The 15,757-nt window shown below is 49.4% G+C and overlaps 6 protein-coding genes across 6 annotated transcripts; 3 read left to right on the forward strand and 3 right to left on the reverse strand.

The window, feature by feature from the left end:
* Positions 1-1,105: 1,105 nt before the first annotated feature.
* Positions 1,106-1,497, reverse strand: N7518_006574 (LSM domain-containing protein; the record flags this gene model as incomplete). The annotated part of the gene is made up of 2 exons (XM_057187501.1): positions 1,106-1,303; positions 1,387-1,497. 2 exons carry the CDS (start codon positions 1,495-1,497, stop codon positions 1,106-1,108), a joined length of 309 nt encoding a protein of 102 aa, XP_057039204.1.
* Positions 1,498-2,194: 697 nt separating this feature from the next.
* N7518_006575 (uncharacterized protein) lies at positions 2,195-2,764 on the reverse strand (the record flags this gene model as incomplete). The annotated part of the gene is made up of 2 exons (XM_057187502.1): positions 2,195-2,538; positions 2,605-2,764. 2 exons carry the CDS (start codon positions 2,762-2,764, stop codon positions 2,195-2,197), a joined length of 504 nt encoding a protein of 167 aa, XP_057039205.1.
* A 766-nt stretch (positions 2,765-3,530) lies between these two features.
* Positions 3,531-4,745, forward strand: N7518_006576 (protein MEMO1; the record flags this gene model as incomplete). Its single annotated transcript, XM_057187503.1, has 3 exons — positions 3,531-3,685; positions 3,748-3,816; positions 3,866-4,745. The coding sequence occupies 3 exons, from the start codon at positions 3,531-3,533 to the stop codon at positions 4,743-4,745; spliced, it is 1,104 nt and encodes a 367-aa protein (XP_057039206.1).
* Positions 4,746-6,065: 1,320 nt separating this feature from the next.
* Positions 6,066-7,552, forward strand: N7518_006577 (glycoside hydrolase family 71 protein; the record flags this gene model as incomplete). Its single annotated transcript, XM_057187504.1, has 4 exons — positions 6,066-6,068; positions 6,122-6,650; positions 6,703-6,928; positions 6,979-7,552. 4 exons carry the CDS (start codon positions 6,066-6,068, stop codon positions 7,550-7,552), a joined length of 1,332 nt encoding a protein of 443 aa, XP_057039207.1.
* A 607-nt stretch (positions 7,553-8,159) lies between these two features.
* On the forward strand, positions 8,160-9,526 carry N7518_006578 (uncharacterized protein; the record flags this gene model as incomplete). The annotated part of the gene is made up of 3 exons (XM_057187505.1): positions 8,160-8,220; positions 8,299-8,653; positions 8,833-9,526. 3 exons carry the CDS (start codon positions 8,160-8,162, stop codon positions 9,524-9,526), a joined length of 1,110 nt encoding a protein of 369 aa, XP_057039208.1.
* Positions 9,527-10,943: 1,417 nt separating this feature from the next.
* On the reverse strand, positions 10,944-12,335 carry png1 (peptide-N4-(N-acetyl-beta-glucosaminyl)asparagine amidase; the record flags this gene model as incomplete). The annotated part of the gene is made up of 2 exons (XM_057187506.1): positions 10,944-11,751; positions 11,812-12,335. The coding sequence occupies 2 exons, from the start codon at positions 12,333-12,335 to the stop codon at positions 10,944-10,946; spliced, it is 1,332 nt and encodes a 443-aa protein (XP_057039209.1).
* Positions 12,336-15,757: the final 3,422 nt, after the last annotated feature.

Genomic DNA, 15,757 nt, shown 5'->3' on the forward strand with positions numbered 1-15,757 from the left:
TAGTGTCTGGAGCCCCCAAGGTCTGTACGGAGTATGTTGTATATCTATCCCTTTACCGCTTCACACCGCACAAATGGAAATATCTTCTTTGTTTTGTTTCTTCGATCTTGTGACCCCTGACTCTTGAAATCTTTTTAATTTCCATATTCTAGGGCAATATCCTTGTGTTTTTTGGCTGTCGTTTTATATGGCTTTGGGAACACCCACTTATTAGCGCTCGATAAGCGACAATTCTCCTACAACGTACATGCATTTACATTTGCATTTGGGCCACCTGAAAGTAGCCGTCACAGATGCATTGGTAGAGCCACTCAAACACCAAGAATCTTTTTCCGAATCTACCCGGCCACTCGCAAGAGAATGTATCCGGAGCTTGGACCCCACCACCCTGGGGCGAGTCTTCCTATCAGAAGTGATGGAGATAAAAGTGGAACACTCACTGACTCAAGGACTCAACACCACGTTCGGAAACAAAATGATACATCACAAAGTTATCTATGTTGCTGCGTGGTAGAGCATAAGCTCCCTGCAATACTTCCAACAGTGGAAGGCGGCTAGAGAACAACAGACAATACCCTGTCTCATGATCAAATTGCAGCGGAAGCAGACACGAGCCACATATACTCTTGGTTCTGCAGGAAAACAACCACGCTGTATGCCAAGGGATCTATCTCTGTGGCGAAGACACCGCTATTTCGCCCCTCCATTACCCCTTGTTCACTGAAAGCGCCTGCCACAAACAATCTCCCTATCCGATAACTTCAATGTCGACTGCAGATTGCCTGTCAAGCCACCTTGAATGCAGCTGCTGTGATCCCGGTGCCACGTTGGCGGAGAAGCAGCGAGCGCCGCTGCAAGAAATCCTCTTGGCAGCCCCACGCCCAAGTCTAGTCCTGGCGGAAAGCAGGGGTGATTGTGGGCGCAGGGCAGAAACCGGGCCTTTCCTGCGGCATATCGCGTGGGATGCAATAGATGATTGTCATGCTGCTTGATAGTGGGGCAGTAGAGCTAGGTTTATCATTCGAGAATAGGATAGAGAACGATCCCCAGATGGGAAAACAAAGGTCTCGTGGATACGAGCCCGGGTGGGAACGAAAATCAACGCTTACTCCAGCTCTATTTTCGTAATGTGTCGTCCTGGGATCACAATGAGGCCTATCAACCGGTGTGTCATGTCCAATTTGAAGGTCGCGCTCTTTGCTTCCGGCCCTTCTTCCAGCTCTTTCTCGTGTGCAGCGGCTTGTACGGCAGATGTGGAGGGCATACGATATTCAAAAGAATTGGCGAGGATGATGTTTCGGTCCTAGCAAGCAGTTTTCGATTAGTGCCATTCGCGGTGTGCTATTTCAAACCCTATAGCACGTAGGTTCATACGCGACTGCTTACTGCATCCGTACACTTGAAAAGCCCAAGAAACATCCGATTATCCGTGGTATGGATCCGCAGTGTGCGACCCAACAGCCCCTCCAAATATTTAACAGACTGATCGTGATCCATTGTGGTTGGTGCGTTGTTCGTGTCAGCAGCCCAAGGACCTCCAATGTGCGGGGGAGTTGAAGTCTGAGGGTAGAGCTGAAAAGGACTCCGATGCAGGAGGAAGGACAGTGTCGAATTATTCGGGGGGTTGACAAAGTTAAGTAATTGCTCTTGCAGTTTGAAATTCCCCTCGCCTAGTTCAATTGAAGGAGGGGACGACGTCGGGTGGACGAGGTCACTCGGGTGGACAAACAACGTTGTTGGTGCCTAAGGCCATTTAGGCTAATTGGCCATCACGCTAAAATCTACAATGTTCAAAAAGCTACGGAGTATAGTGTTTAAATAATGAAAAGTCAGTATACTTAAAAGTAGCAGCTACTAGTTTTATTCTATACGTATGTAGCGTTGCATTAAGCCAGATATTTGGCGATGTATGTTCATTAAAAGTAAAAGCCGTCTTCCAACTATCCCCAGGCTTTCACAAATGCTAAAACGAAAAGTCTCTCGAGAAAGGATGAAAACAGGGGATTCTAAGTAGCCAGTAACACCTTGCCAAAATAACCCAATAGGTATCACAAAATAATAGAAAGGTAATGATAACCTCTCCTGATATAAACACCAGCGCGCAATGTTGAAAAAGGACCCGTGAATGGAATTACATACAGGTCATTCCTCCTAGCCAGTTCTTGGGCGCTTGACCCAATCCATCACTAGCGCTTCAGTCCATATCCATGTCCACATCAGCACCCTCCTGATTGGATCCAGGACTATTGCTCTCGCTCGGGCTGTCTCCCGAGATTATTTGATTAAACGCCTGGCGACGCAGGAGATCTTCATGGGCCTGCGCAGTCTCATTGGCACGAGGTGCAAGTGCTTGACGGGATGGTCGGAAAGCCGATGATGGCTGAGGTTTTGGATGGAAGAATCGGTGTAATGTTTGCTGTCGGGGGTCAAGGACTTCTGGTGTTTCGGGTGTTGGCTCTGAGTCCATTGTATCCATATCGGTGGCCTGTGTAGACTCCTGCTGCTTTTGGGCGGAGAAGATCCATCGTAGTGTGTTTTCTGCCAGCTGTCAGCGATTGAACGTTGACGCGATCAAGGGAGAGTACTCCGGGGGGAGGTATTTACGATAAATCACTTGGTCACTAGGACGATCGTCTCTGAAGCGTTTTCGCGTCCGACTGTGGAGATGTGGACTCCCATCAATCACCATGCCCCATTCACTAGGGGCTGGGGCTGACGGACTGGTCGGGAGAGCTATGAACGAGGCTTTCCGCTTGAGGGACATTTCCGGAGCTTGGTGTATATAGTAAGGTGGACCGTAGGGGGTTTGTAGAGGTGATTGCGTATAGAAAGTCTTACATGGGAGGTAATGAAAGAGAAGAGAAGAGGAATTGAGACGAGGACTGGACGCAAACACAACTAACTCGGCGCGTCATTCGCGGGATTCGCGTTGCATTCTGTCAGGCTAAGCCAAAACGGGTAATATAGGTAGCAGGTTGGATGCTCATAACAACATTGGCAACATTGACAACATGCTTTGATATTTGTAAAGAAACAGACTATTTTTACTCTTAATAGATATCGCCAACCTAGAGATATCAATGCCATTACTTCATCATGCTATGCGTAGTCGCACTCATTCTGTCGGTATCCAGGACTACAAGCATAACATATGTATCCAAGGATATACAACGAACTTTTGATAACACTTTCTTTTACAATTTCTATTTATTCAGCTATTCGACCCGTAACTTGGTTTGCCAGTGCATATCTTGGTATAGGTACATATCTAAATGATACTCAAATATAAATTCATATGAGTTGACTAAAATGACCAAAACTGCCTATCAAATACATGATCACTACAAATCTTCTCTATATCTCCCAATATAAAATCCAATATCAATATCTTATCCTCCAATATCCCGATGTCTTCCAATGACGCGCTGGCTGTTCCGTAGGATCCCCCGCTCCCCCCACTTCTTCAATTGAAGAGTAGAGCACCACTTCACATTCAACCTTGACCTTGACCCATTAACACAAATCATACCATGCCATCTCGACACGCCTCTCACTCTGGATCATGGTACTCAGATAGTGCCCGCACCCTAGCCCGTCAGCTGGATGGCTGGCTGGCGCAGGTGCCAGACACGATGGAGAAAGTCGGCTCACTGCCAGCCCCAGGAGCCAGAGTGATCATCGCACCGTATGTCTAGGACCTTTACCATAAATTTGGTATCATGCAGAACAAACATACTAATCAACCAGGCATGCGGGCTATTCGTACTCGGGGCCCTGCGCAGCCTACGCATACAAGGCGCTGGATCTCTCCAAAGCGTGAGCTTATCTCCCTCTTCTTCTATGAAAGTATCTAACCTCACAATAGGAAGCGAATATTTATTCTGGGACCGTCACACCATGTTTCGCTCGCAACACTGGCTCTCCCGACGCTAACTTCCTACCGTACCCCTCTATCCGATGAACCCCTCCCACTAGACACCGAGCTGATTACCCAGCTTCTCGAAACCCAGGCAACCAGACCAAATGGGGCGAAGATTAGCTTCACAACCATGTCGCGCTCGGTCGATGAAGACGAGCACAGCATCGAGATGCATCTACCCTACATCCACCGCTTGCTCCAGCTTCAATATCCAGATTTTCCAGCCTCGGAATACCCACCTCTAGTCCCAATCATGGTCGGAAATACCTCGGCCGCGACAGAGCAAGCATTCGGAGCCCTTCTAGCCCCTTACCTGGCGGACCCAGCAAATGCTTTTGTGATAAGTTCGGATTTCTGCCACTGGGGTCTCCGATTCCGCTATACATACTATGTTCCACAGGCCCCCAAGCCAGGGCCACAACTCCCATTGTCGGATGATATACTTCCGCAACCTGGCATGGATGCAAGCAGCGTCGATCAGGCCGTCAAGATGGCCTCAGCCGGTCACTCCTTGCGCCAACGCGATCGCCTCTCAAGCAGTCAACCGGCTATTCACGAGAGTATCTCAGCGTTTGACATGGCTACTATGGCTGCCATCACGACGGGATCTGCAAAGTCTTTCCTCGACATTATTGAACGCACGGGTAACACAGTATGCGGGCGCCATCCGATCGGGGTAATCATGGCAGCCCTGGAAATCGTGACGGCAAGTCAAGCAGCCGAGCAGGAAGGACGCTTCTACTTCCTGCGATACGAGCGTAGCTCGGATGTAGAAGATATTGATGATAGCTCGGTGAGCTATGTCTCGGCATTTGCTGTGCTTTAAGATAGTGCATCACATGGCCTTGATGGCGGGGCTTGTCTCCTTGCTTTTAGTTCGGATGATGGGCATTAGCGCTAGCGCCAAAGTAGGATTGCAATCAATGACTTATGAGTATCCGAGTATCCGAAACAGAAATTACATGGGTTTGACTTGTCCAATATAACATCAAGATCGCGTGTTTACCCGGAGCCGTGAATGTGATGGACTGTAGCATTCAACTAAATCACCACTTTCAATACATGACAGGCTCTTCGCAGCAGGAATCAATCGGCTTTATATTCCTGGCTTCCACATATTGCCATAAGCTGACACTCAGTAGTATCACATCGACAAACGAGGTCCTCATCTATCGTGGGATAGAGCGGATAACCCCGAGGATTCCGGCTTTGTACTCAGCAGATTAGAAGATCAGATCCTGTATTGATAATGAAGGGTCGCGACAAACGCCTCTTGAATTTTAGGCCAGGGTCTGAAACATATTAAGGCTGAGCACCCCACTGTCGATGGCTACACTTGTGGATACACACCGTGCACCTAGTGCGTTGTGAATGGATCCCTGATCTCTTATACTGTATAAGAAGTTTCAGAATGAGATCTATCAAATGCCTCATTACCCTAATCAAGGAATTCACCGTTATCAAGGGGGTCAACCTGGAACACCCAAGTCCCTGAAATTAGCCGCTGGGCTGTTGGAGGCGTTATTCGGCCAATCCGACAGCCCTAAAGTCAGATAACTCTGCCCCTGAGTCCGTTCCAGTTCGACTAATCAGATCGCAGAAAAGCTTCTTTCGGTTTGTTTGTCCAGTGGGAATCTACGGGTTAGGGCACCCCCGCCTGGCAAGGTGGCACTATGGCAGTCGGGGCGCCAGCAGGATTGATTTTTTCCCCTTGAAGGCAGCAGCCCACTTTAGGGCTTCTTGTCTAATTCATCTATTGTCCGCATATTCCGTACAAGGAGTGGATCTTATAGAGAATGTGGCATTGTGAAACAAAGCGCCAAAAGCATATAAGATTTCTTTTAAGTCAAGTCCTATGTCCGACCTTTGATATGTTTCTTTTCTCACTTCTCACTCCAGTCGCTCCTTAAGCTGGATACGTCTTTCATTCCTTTTTATCTTTCACGTATTCCAGCTTCATAGAGTGGAGATATTCCTTGGCTGGTTCTTGGAAATCTTCACCGCTTAAAAAGCCATGTTCTTCTTATTCGTGGCCCTGGTTGGCCTCTTGCCCTTCTTTACATTCGCTTCCCCGATTGCAGTCAACATTACCAACATGACGTCTTCCGATCAAAACATAGGAAATAAATTAGTCTTCTGTCATTTTATGGTAGGTTATTTATTGCACTGTTAAAACCCGAATAAAATACTAACGCTATCTAGATGGGCATCGTCGGCAACCGCGAAGGCGCCAGTGACTATGACGATGATATGAAGCGTGCCAAAGACGCAGGTATCGATGCCTTTGCGTTGAATATTGGCACCGACTCTTACGGCGACACCCAGCTGGACTATGCCTATGAATCTGCCGCCAACAACGGCATGAAAGTGTTTATCTCCTTCGACTTTAACTGGTGGCAGACCAGCCAGGGAAGCGAAGTCGGCGCGAAGATCGCGCAGTATGCCGCTCATCCCGGGCAGCTCTTGGTTGACGGGAAAGTCTTTGTATCGTCGTTTATCGGCGACGGTGTCGATATCGACGCAATCAGATCCGCTGCTGGCAGCGATATCTTCTTTGCGCCGAATTACCACCCAGGTCAGGGCGACTTCGATAATATCGACGGCGCCCTGAACTGGATGGGCTGGGATAGTGATGGAAATAACAAGGCTCCGACTGCTGGGCAGAATGTCACTGTTGCGGATGGCGATAAGGCTTATGCGGATGCTCTTCAAGGGAAACCATACATTGCGCGTGAGTATGGGTATGTTGGTTCTTCTGTGCATATTCGCTAATTGATAAATAGCCATCTCGCCTTGGTTCTCGACCCATTACGGTACCGAGGTCTCTTATAGCAAGAACTGGGTGTTCCCTTCCGATCTCCTCTGGTATGACCGGTGGAGAGAGATCCTACGTCTCAGCCCTCGCTTTGTGGAGATCCTCACCTGGAATGACTACGGTGAATCGCATTATATCGGCCCGCTGTCGTCGCCGCACACAGACGACGGTGCTTCGAAGTGGGTGATGGACATGTAAGTAGAGATATCCCGGTAAATTAACAAACCAACTGACAAGGAAACAGGCCCCACAATGGCTGGCTCGACATGGCAAAGCCCTTCATCGCCGCCTACAAAGCCGGCTCGAGACTGCCTATCAGATTCCTAGAGGAAGAAAAGCTGGTTTACTGGTACCGGCCCACTTTGAAAGACGTCGACTGCGACGCAACCGACAACACAATGCAAGGCAGCGCCAACAACGCCAGCGGCAACTTCTTCCGCGGCCGGCCCGACGGCGCCGACACAATGAAAGATGAGGTGTTCATCGTCACGATGCTGAAGTTTCCGGCGAAGGTGCGGGTGCGGTCAGGCAATAATACTGAGACCTACATCGCGCCTCCGGGAGTCTGGTCACACTCGGTGCCGATGGGCGTGGGCGCGCAGAGTTTCAAAGTCACCCGTGGCTTCCAGACAGTTCAGGCTTTGTCGGGGACGAGTTTGAAGGATGTTGTCGACACGTGTGTCTGCGGCATCTACAACTTCAATGCTTATGTGGGCACTCTGCCGGCAGAGGACACCGTTGATAAGCTGCAGCCGGCTGGGTTGACTATGTTGATGGACGGGTTGAAGGTGACGCCCGAGATTAATTCTCTGGGTTAATACTTTGGTTGGGCCGTTGGTTTCCTTATGATTGGGTATAAGACCTATGTACAGACTAGTCCGCTCACTTGATCGGAGGTGAGGGTTATATGTACAACATCAATAGAATACAACAGCTGGTATAACCAATGTTCGTCCTCATTTGAATGTCGTGTCATTGTTGAACATCTACTTTAGGCCAGATACCGAGTACCGGCTATAATTCAGCGAACTCCGGAGTGTTATTTGATGCAGACATTGCTAGAGACAATTTCGTCATTCTATAAATCGACCTTTCAATGCGAGTTTACTACTGCTGAGTAGAATATCTACATTGTAGTATAACAAGTATAAGTAACGATCTACAAATGTCCGAATTATTTTCTTCCGCATTTCCTTATCTTGTTTAGTCTCAGATCTATCAGATACAACGGACATAAATAATCCATCGCATTCCCCTTTATCTTCACCGACTCTTTGCCCACGTTAGGCACTTGGCGCTGCCCGGAGTGACGGGAAGTGTTGCGCCCGAGTCAGCAGGTGCAGGCCTCGTGTACCTCGTGAAACTATTTAGGAACCCGATCTCGCCGTTGTCTCTTTGTGTTTGGTCTTAAAAGAGTTATCAACAATGGCCCGTATAAAACAGGGAGTCTTCTCCTGGGAGGATGTACTGCTTCAGCGGTTCCAGAGTAAGCAACGAACTCCTATTCCTATTCCTACGCTTTTACATCTGAATCCCCAAATCTAACAGATCTAAAAACAACCAGGCAACAAACCCCCTGCCCTCCCCCGCCGCCAAACAATAGCATTCTCCGCACCCCAACTCCAAAGCCGACTCCTCACCCGGCTATCACCGGAGCTTCGGCTAATGATCTGGGGATTTGTCCTCGCCGGCCAACGAATCCACATAGTCCAATGCAGCAAGCAGCGACTCGGGCACGTGGTGTGTCCCTGTGCGCTCGAGCCCAGATCTTCACCACCGAAACGCCACACGCGCCAGAACAGAAACTTATTCTGCGAGATCTGCCATGGCACGGGCATCTCCCAGCCGGCGAAAGAGGCCGATCTCGTGCGCTGGGATAAGGTTAAGCTACTGGGTCTGGCCTTGACTTGTCGGCAGATGTACGGTTGAGATATTACCCTTCCTTCCTTCCTTTCCTTTCCTTCCTTTCCTTATCCTACCTACCTTACCCTACCCTCCCCTACACCTATATGATGTATCCATGACTCCATCTCACCCAGAGAAAGAGCTGCATATCCTATACAAACTACCCCACTCCCAATACTAATCCAAAAACCAGATACCACGAATCCATCCCCCTCCTTTACACCCTCCCAACCCTAGAATTCAGTAACCCCTGGACCCTCCCATACCTCCTCCCCACGATCCCGCCCGAACACCGCGAACGCATCCGCGCCATCGAGCTCCGCTGGTCTTTCCCGGGCCACTGGCTCCCGAGCAAGGACTCCGTGCGCGCGGTCTACGTGTCCGCCGGACGGACGCAGTGGACGGAGACGTGTCGGGCGGTCTCGCAGCTGGAATCGCTGCGGTCGTTCGTGCTCGTGCTGGAGAGTAACTGGTTCAGCGAGCCGGTCGAGAAACTGGCTGCGTTTTTGGAGCCGCTGAGCGGGGTGGTTGTTCGGTCGAGGGCTGTTTCGAGGCGGAGTTGGGATTGGGGGTGTATTGGGAGGGATGGGGGGGATGTGGATAGAGATGTGCATATGGATCGAGATGTGGATAGGGATCTTGATAGGGTTGGGGCTCGGTTTGCGGTGAAGGATGGCTTCGGTGATGGGTTCAGTTCGGACGAGGACTCTTGTAAGAGTCTCGGATCGGATTCTAGCTCGTTTTCTTCTGGGACTGGGGATTCGACGGTTTCTACGGGGAGCTGGGAGCTCCGGCTTCAGGGTCAGTGTTATTATACGCATGAACTGGATCGCGTAGGGGTGGATCTTCGGCGGAGAGGTGTAGATTGCTGGATATCGGCGGTGTGAGAATGCTCGATTTGCAAATGGCGTGATTAATGTTTTATGATGCAATGATCGTCTGTTATCTAGACGATGTCTTCTTGTTTTTGGCACATTGCATGTCTCGGCATCACTTCGGAGTATGTTCGAGACACCGTTGCAGATCTACATATTATAATCGGAGTATCATCGATGCATACTCGGCATTTCTGAACGTTATTGGTAATGAATACATCCTTTAGCTCAACATACAACATAATACATACGTAACAAATGCTACCATGTTGCTGTTTACATAGTAGAATTCAATTCTCGGCTTTCTGATCTTCCCCTATACTCTACCGCATGGAGATTCAAGTGAGACCCTGGACCCACCGAGAGGAGTCGGCTTATAAATACATCCAATAAACAAAACACGTGTTTCACCTTATAAGAATGGCGTGAAATCAAGATGGTATCTAGTTGGATTGCTCCATTCCAGGTACAAGTATGTATTTGTGTTCATTTCATTACAGACCCTACGGTGAACAGAATTATGCGTGATCATGATGATATGATGTCGCCAGGGGCAAAAATCGAACTTGTCTCCACCAGGGACGCTAGGCGCGGGGAAAATCGCATCATAATCAAACTATGTACGTAGTCTCGTATTTATGGTGGGATACACTGAGAGAATAAAATGCTGGTATTGAATGGTGCAAGCCCATATAGAGTAAAGGAAATCGACCCTTGAAAAAGGTGGTCAGGTATATAAGAAAGAAGATTGAACCGGCGATCCTGCCAGGACATGCAAAAGTAAAGACAAAATGGCCGCATCCGTGACTCGTGATGTGTCGTCGGGCAGTTTACAAAGATATTAGAAATAAAAAAGGAGAAAAGAGAAAAGAGAAGGATAGGAAGATATCGTCGTCACCATGGGCGCCGTGCAAAATCTATGAAGTGAAAAACCCGGTTGCGACCCATATTAAGTGCAAAATGGTCGGGAAAGATCAGACTCCGGATGTAATATCTCAGAGAGAAAGGAAATGGAAAATCGCGTAGATAAACGTCGTGATTCGGGCGTAGGAGGGAAATTGTATGATCAATGATCAGGAGGACAATTGGTCAACATCGCCAGCCATTGTGGACGGACAGGCCCGGGAGCCTGCTCGTTAAGTCTGCGGTCGCATATGCTTGAATCTTTGTCAAGATAGCATGGTCGTTCTTCTGATGCTGACGCCCAAAAGGAATGCCAGCGCGACCGCAGTGGCTTGGGTCAATAGTCGGAACTAATGCTGCCTAGGGTTCATCGAATGTCGCTGCGCCCGGCCAGTCCTCCGATGCGAGATAGGAGGCTGTGGAATATTGAATATCCAGGTCGCACAATCGTTCGATGAGTGGTGTGGCTGATATGAAATTTCAGAAGCCGAGGGGTTGTTGTGATGCCGGGTTGCCAGTAGTGATTTTACCGTCCTTCATGGGAACGGTCGGGTCCCGAGTTACCATGGCCTCGTGCGGCGAGCCACTCGGTCGAGGCCTCCTGGCGAGCACCTGGGTGTTTCTGGTCCTCGCGGCGACTGGTGAGGCCCTGAGGGAGCATGTTGTTAATCTCTGCTGCCAGCGCAGATGCCATGTAACACCGGAGTTCCTTCTCTTCACGCTCATCCTCTTTGATCAGGCGGCGTTGGTCGGTCTTGGACATATTTTCGCGACGCTTGCGTCGGATCTCATGGATTGACCACAGAACGACCTCTTCGGGAGCGCGATTGCGAGGGCTTCCGTGGCGGGAGAAATTGCGAACGTAGCGGCGGGTGACATCGGTCGCACCGTCGATGGAGAAAGCCACACAGTAAGAGATCTTGCGTTGCCATCCTTCGGTGTATAGGCGAGGCTGGTCCCAGGCGCCCTCGCAGGCATCGACGTGAACCCATCGCCGTTGGTGTTCCGAGTACACTTCGGTCCAGACGTAGTCCTCGGAATTCCAAACCCAACGGACTCGGGCTCCGACTGCGCGGCAGAACATGCTAAAGCAGTTGGCCCATTCGCCAACTCGGCCTCGTCGAGATTGCAGTAATTGCCACACATCGGAATACCGTGGGAATCGCTCGTTGGCGGTGCAGCTAGTATCGGAACAACGGTACAGCTCGACTCGGGTTGCGCCCCGGGCGGTCTCGTCGGGAGTGGGAGGAGTCATGCCTTGGGCTATCGTAGGCATGTGACATTTCGAGCACGGAGGGTTATTCACAAATTGGAAGAATGACCCCTTGAACCATCTAGAAGATAGATATGTTAGCAAGGGCGCAATGGCTCTAGAGCATAGGGAATCCACATACCTTAACAATGCTCGGATGACACAATCTTGGTAGCCCCATTCCGGTTTCCCTGCCACGCTGGCAGCCTGGGCCTGCATAATTTGAGATTCCTCCTCGGCCTCGGAATACAGGCGATCGAGCGGAATCACGGACAGGGCCTCATCCAATAGACCCGGATTTTCGTACTTGGTCGGTGTCACGGATAGCCCCTTCAATAAATTATAAAATTTAAGTGAAGCCGCATCTTGGGGCGGTGATGGCATGATAGGAAGACCGCGTAGTGCTGATGAGGTCGTCGGCTTTGGAGAGGGGGCGGCGGTAGGACTCCCTAGCGAGGGAGGTGGTGGCGGAGCCCGCGTTGGCGGCGGAGGAATTGATGAATTGGACATTGGAGATGGTGATGCTGAGTGAGTACGCGAGCGAGAGGGTTCATGAAGTCGGTTAAGTCGTTTGGTGCGCATTAGCTGCTCGAATTCGTGTGTTAAAGAGGCGGCGTCGTAGCCATTCGAGACAGGCTGGGTAGCCCGGTGTCTGCCGTCCGCCATAGTCGATGAGGAAGTCACGGCAGACTTCCAAGACGATGGCTGTTGAGATCCAGAATTCCTCGGAATTGGCGAACAATTCGAGTTTGGGCGAAAGAGATCCAATTTGACCCTAGGTTCGGGGGAGGGAAGAGGAAGTGTAAAAAGGGATGTCGGAGACGAGTAGTAAAGAAGGGACTACCTCGCTCGAGTTGACGTAGCACACTTGAAGATCAGGGAATCAAGAAGGGAAAGAAAGAAAGACAGGCCCTTGGAGAGAGAGAGAGGGAGGGAGACGGGATTCACGTACGCAGTATTACGAGCGTCGTCAGCATCTGGCCCCAATCACGGGCCCCGCGGCCAAGCCGCGTGTGCGAAAACGAAAGGAAAAAGCCAAGGGAAAAGACCCTTTTTCCCCGTAATTTCCGTAATTTACGTATTTTTGCCTCCCGTGAACACGTAACGTCGACATCCAGATTTTCAATGGATCGTTGCTAGTTTCTTGGCGTTGTCTATACTTTGATGGCTGAGGCTTCTATAGACATTTAGGACGGACTCATCACATACAGATGATTCCAAGACTATTGAGGGATATTGTACTTCTGTATTTACGGAGTACACGAGTCAGAACCGAACCCCATCACTGACGTGGCTCAGTTACTAAGCCTTTCAAGGTTCCAGCCCTGGTCAATATAATAATCACGGTTGGGTACAATGACGATCAGTACCCTGAGTAGTTCATAAGGCGATAATAATCAAAGCTCGTGGCCGATACTCCATAAAAGCACATAACTTTGTGATATCAAACTCCAGTCCAGAAAAAAAAAAGAGAAATATCGAGGAGATGTTGTAGGGTCAACGCGCGGCCAAGGTACGAAAGCTCTACTGTACCGTCCGCTCGTCCACTGAGAGGCCGGAGACGCGCAAGCGTCCGTCTTGGCATTTCACATCGGAGCCAACAGCCTCCGCCTAAGCCGCTTTGAGGCGGTGCTATCGGCCTAATCGGGCTTAGCGTATCTAGCTGAACGGGCGCTTCCGACCCTCCTTCCAACCTGGGAAAGGCATCTTCGTCCTCTCTGGTATGAATGTCCCAATGCAATGTGAGATCCTAGTTCCTGGGATACCTAATCGTCCATATTCTTTCTATCGGAATGTGAAGGTGAGATCCATGATCCGATCTCCCGTGCTAAAATATACATCTTATGATCGTGCGGATCGCTAGGGCTAGTCCGTTTTCCATACAATGATACCATCCACTGGAACTCGTTCTCCATCGCCAATCATCGTTGGAACCACCCACGAGAAGACCCTGGAACATATTTGAGGTTCCAGCTTGTGGAGGTATCTTTTTCCATTTGCAGTCGGGCAAGTGTCGATCTACATGCACATCGTATCGGCCGAACCCGCGCTATGTATATACCCAATAAGCCGGCTTACATATGAATCAGGGGTTCTAGTTAAGATTGGGAAGAATATATTCAAGTACTCCGGCTCTGTATATATCTAGCTGGCTCAATATCATTATCAGTCATGTTCGGGTACAACTACAGTATAGAATAAATATAGTTAGGTCATGTTGATTTGATATGCCAATCATAATGCGGACAATCATAACTAATGCTATTTTTAAGATTCACACGCTCTAAGATCCAGCCCTGAAATCTATTACAGCTTATGACTCGGAAATTTATGTATGTATTGACCAGGCGTTTTATCTGGGGAAGTCGATCAGCCACCGTCGTTTCATCTTCTAGCCGCGTTTGAGCCTAGTGATATTCTGAGGCTATGCTAGGTGGCTGTGCGATCGAACGCCTATTATTGTTGCATAAGTAGTTGAGCAATCCGTCATATGTAGCAGAATCCTGGAGTTTTTTTTTACTACCAGATGTTTCTATAGTTCTGATGCCGAGAAAGGTGTCTCGATGCTTAGCTCGGATGGCGCGAGCAATTTCGCAAAAAACTGGGTCTGTCACGGGAACTTCCAATTAGTCTTTTTTGTCAGGTATGTTATTTTTCTCTTCTCATCGGTATTGACGGTAATGACAATAGCTAAGTGTACTACCTAGAACCAAGCAAAAGGCGATTCGTACGCGACACGCAAGGCACTCATACTAGCACTGATTCTCGTCATGGGATCAGTGCCACCAAGGGAGAACTGAAAGCAGGTCAGGCTTAACGAGCCGAGCGAACCAATTATCCCCGGACGCCAAGTGCCAAGACCTCATGTGTCTCTTCACTTTATTGCTTGGATGATATTCTAAACTAAGACACAGCTTATCCTGCAAGACTGTTGGCGTATGCTATGAGCTTGGCTCTGCCTTTTTTAAGGTGCCAAGCCGATATGCATGCTCTCCCTGTGGATGCATATTCCGCGCATCTAGTTTCCACGCGTCGACACTCATTCAATACCTGCGCGTCCCTCCATCTTTCAGAGATCTGTCAATTTTGTGACCGCGACAATAGCGCTATCCTCAAACCGGCCTTGTCCCTAGCCAAAAAGAGAGGACACGCACGCGGCATAGGTGGCTCGCGGTGCAGCTGACTTCTTAAGGTTAGCCTTACGTTGGCATAGTTCGACGTTTTACTCCATGCGGTTTTTTGTTCAACTCGAGAGTGACCCCGCCGGATATACGGGACCATAGCGTTAGCTAAGGTGGGCCGAAACGTCATGCGCTAATCCACGCTAGCTCTATCGTTGTCGCAAGCTCTCTTCGAGGCAATTTTGAATCTTGCATTCTTCTACGTCTAATTCGTTGATACGGTGGCTCGGTCGTCAAATTGCCCGACCTAAATTTTCGGAGTGACGTGTATGCCTCTTTCCACGGGCTGTTGAACTGGTCTTGGTTCCGACGTCAGAAACTGGTCACGTGTTTACATCGTTGTCTTATCGCATTTGTCAACCCTTATGAGATCTGCATCTGTTAAACCTTTGCCTATCAACCTTCCACCATGTCAAGCAGGGATAGGAGCAGGTGGCACAATGTCCATTTCTACGGACAGCTCCTAGGAGGTTTCTTTCAAGCTAGTTCCGTAACGGACGCTAACCTGATCTGGATTCTCGAGGATGTGTTGCTAGATGCGACGGGGCATCTTACGATAAAGCATCGTATCCGATCGAATTGTTATAACATCGAATAATCGCGTTGTCCCTGGCGACTATGATATTTCCTGTGATGGTAAGACTGACCATGAAGTTGATGGAAGAGCCCTTGACCCGAACCATGTCGCGGACGAGCTCCTAAGATGGCACTTCCGGCAAAGCGGGCTCGCTAATATGCGAGGGGCCCGGGATCCAATATTCGAGTCGGACTTCCCCCCTGGGACAGATAAAATAGCGATGCTACGAAATGAACCATAGAGCAAGGAGAGATTTGAGATGGAGGTCGAACTCAGACTCGGACCTAGAGCCAGAGAAGAGGAGTCGAAATGTTAATAATAATGAAGAA

Source organism: Penicillium psychrosexuale (genome assembly GCF_028828465.1).
Source record: "Penicillium psychrosexuale strain IBT 29551 chromosome Unknown utg000004l, whole genome shotgun sequence".
Lineage (NCBI taxonomy): Eukaryota > Fungi > Ascomycota > Eurotiomycetes > Eurotiales > Aspergillaceae > Penicillium > Penicillium psychrosexuale.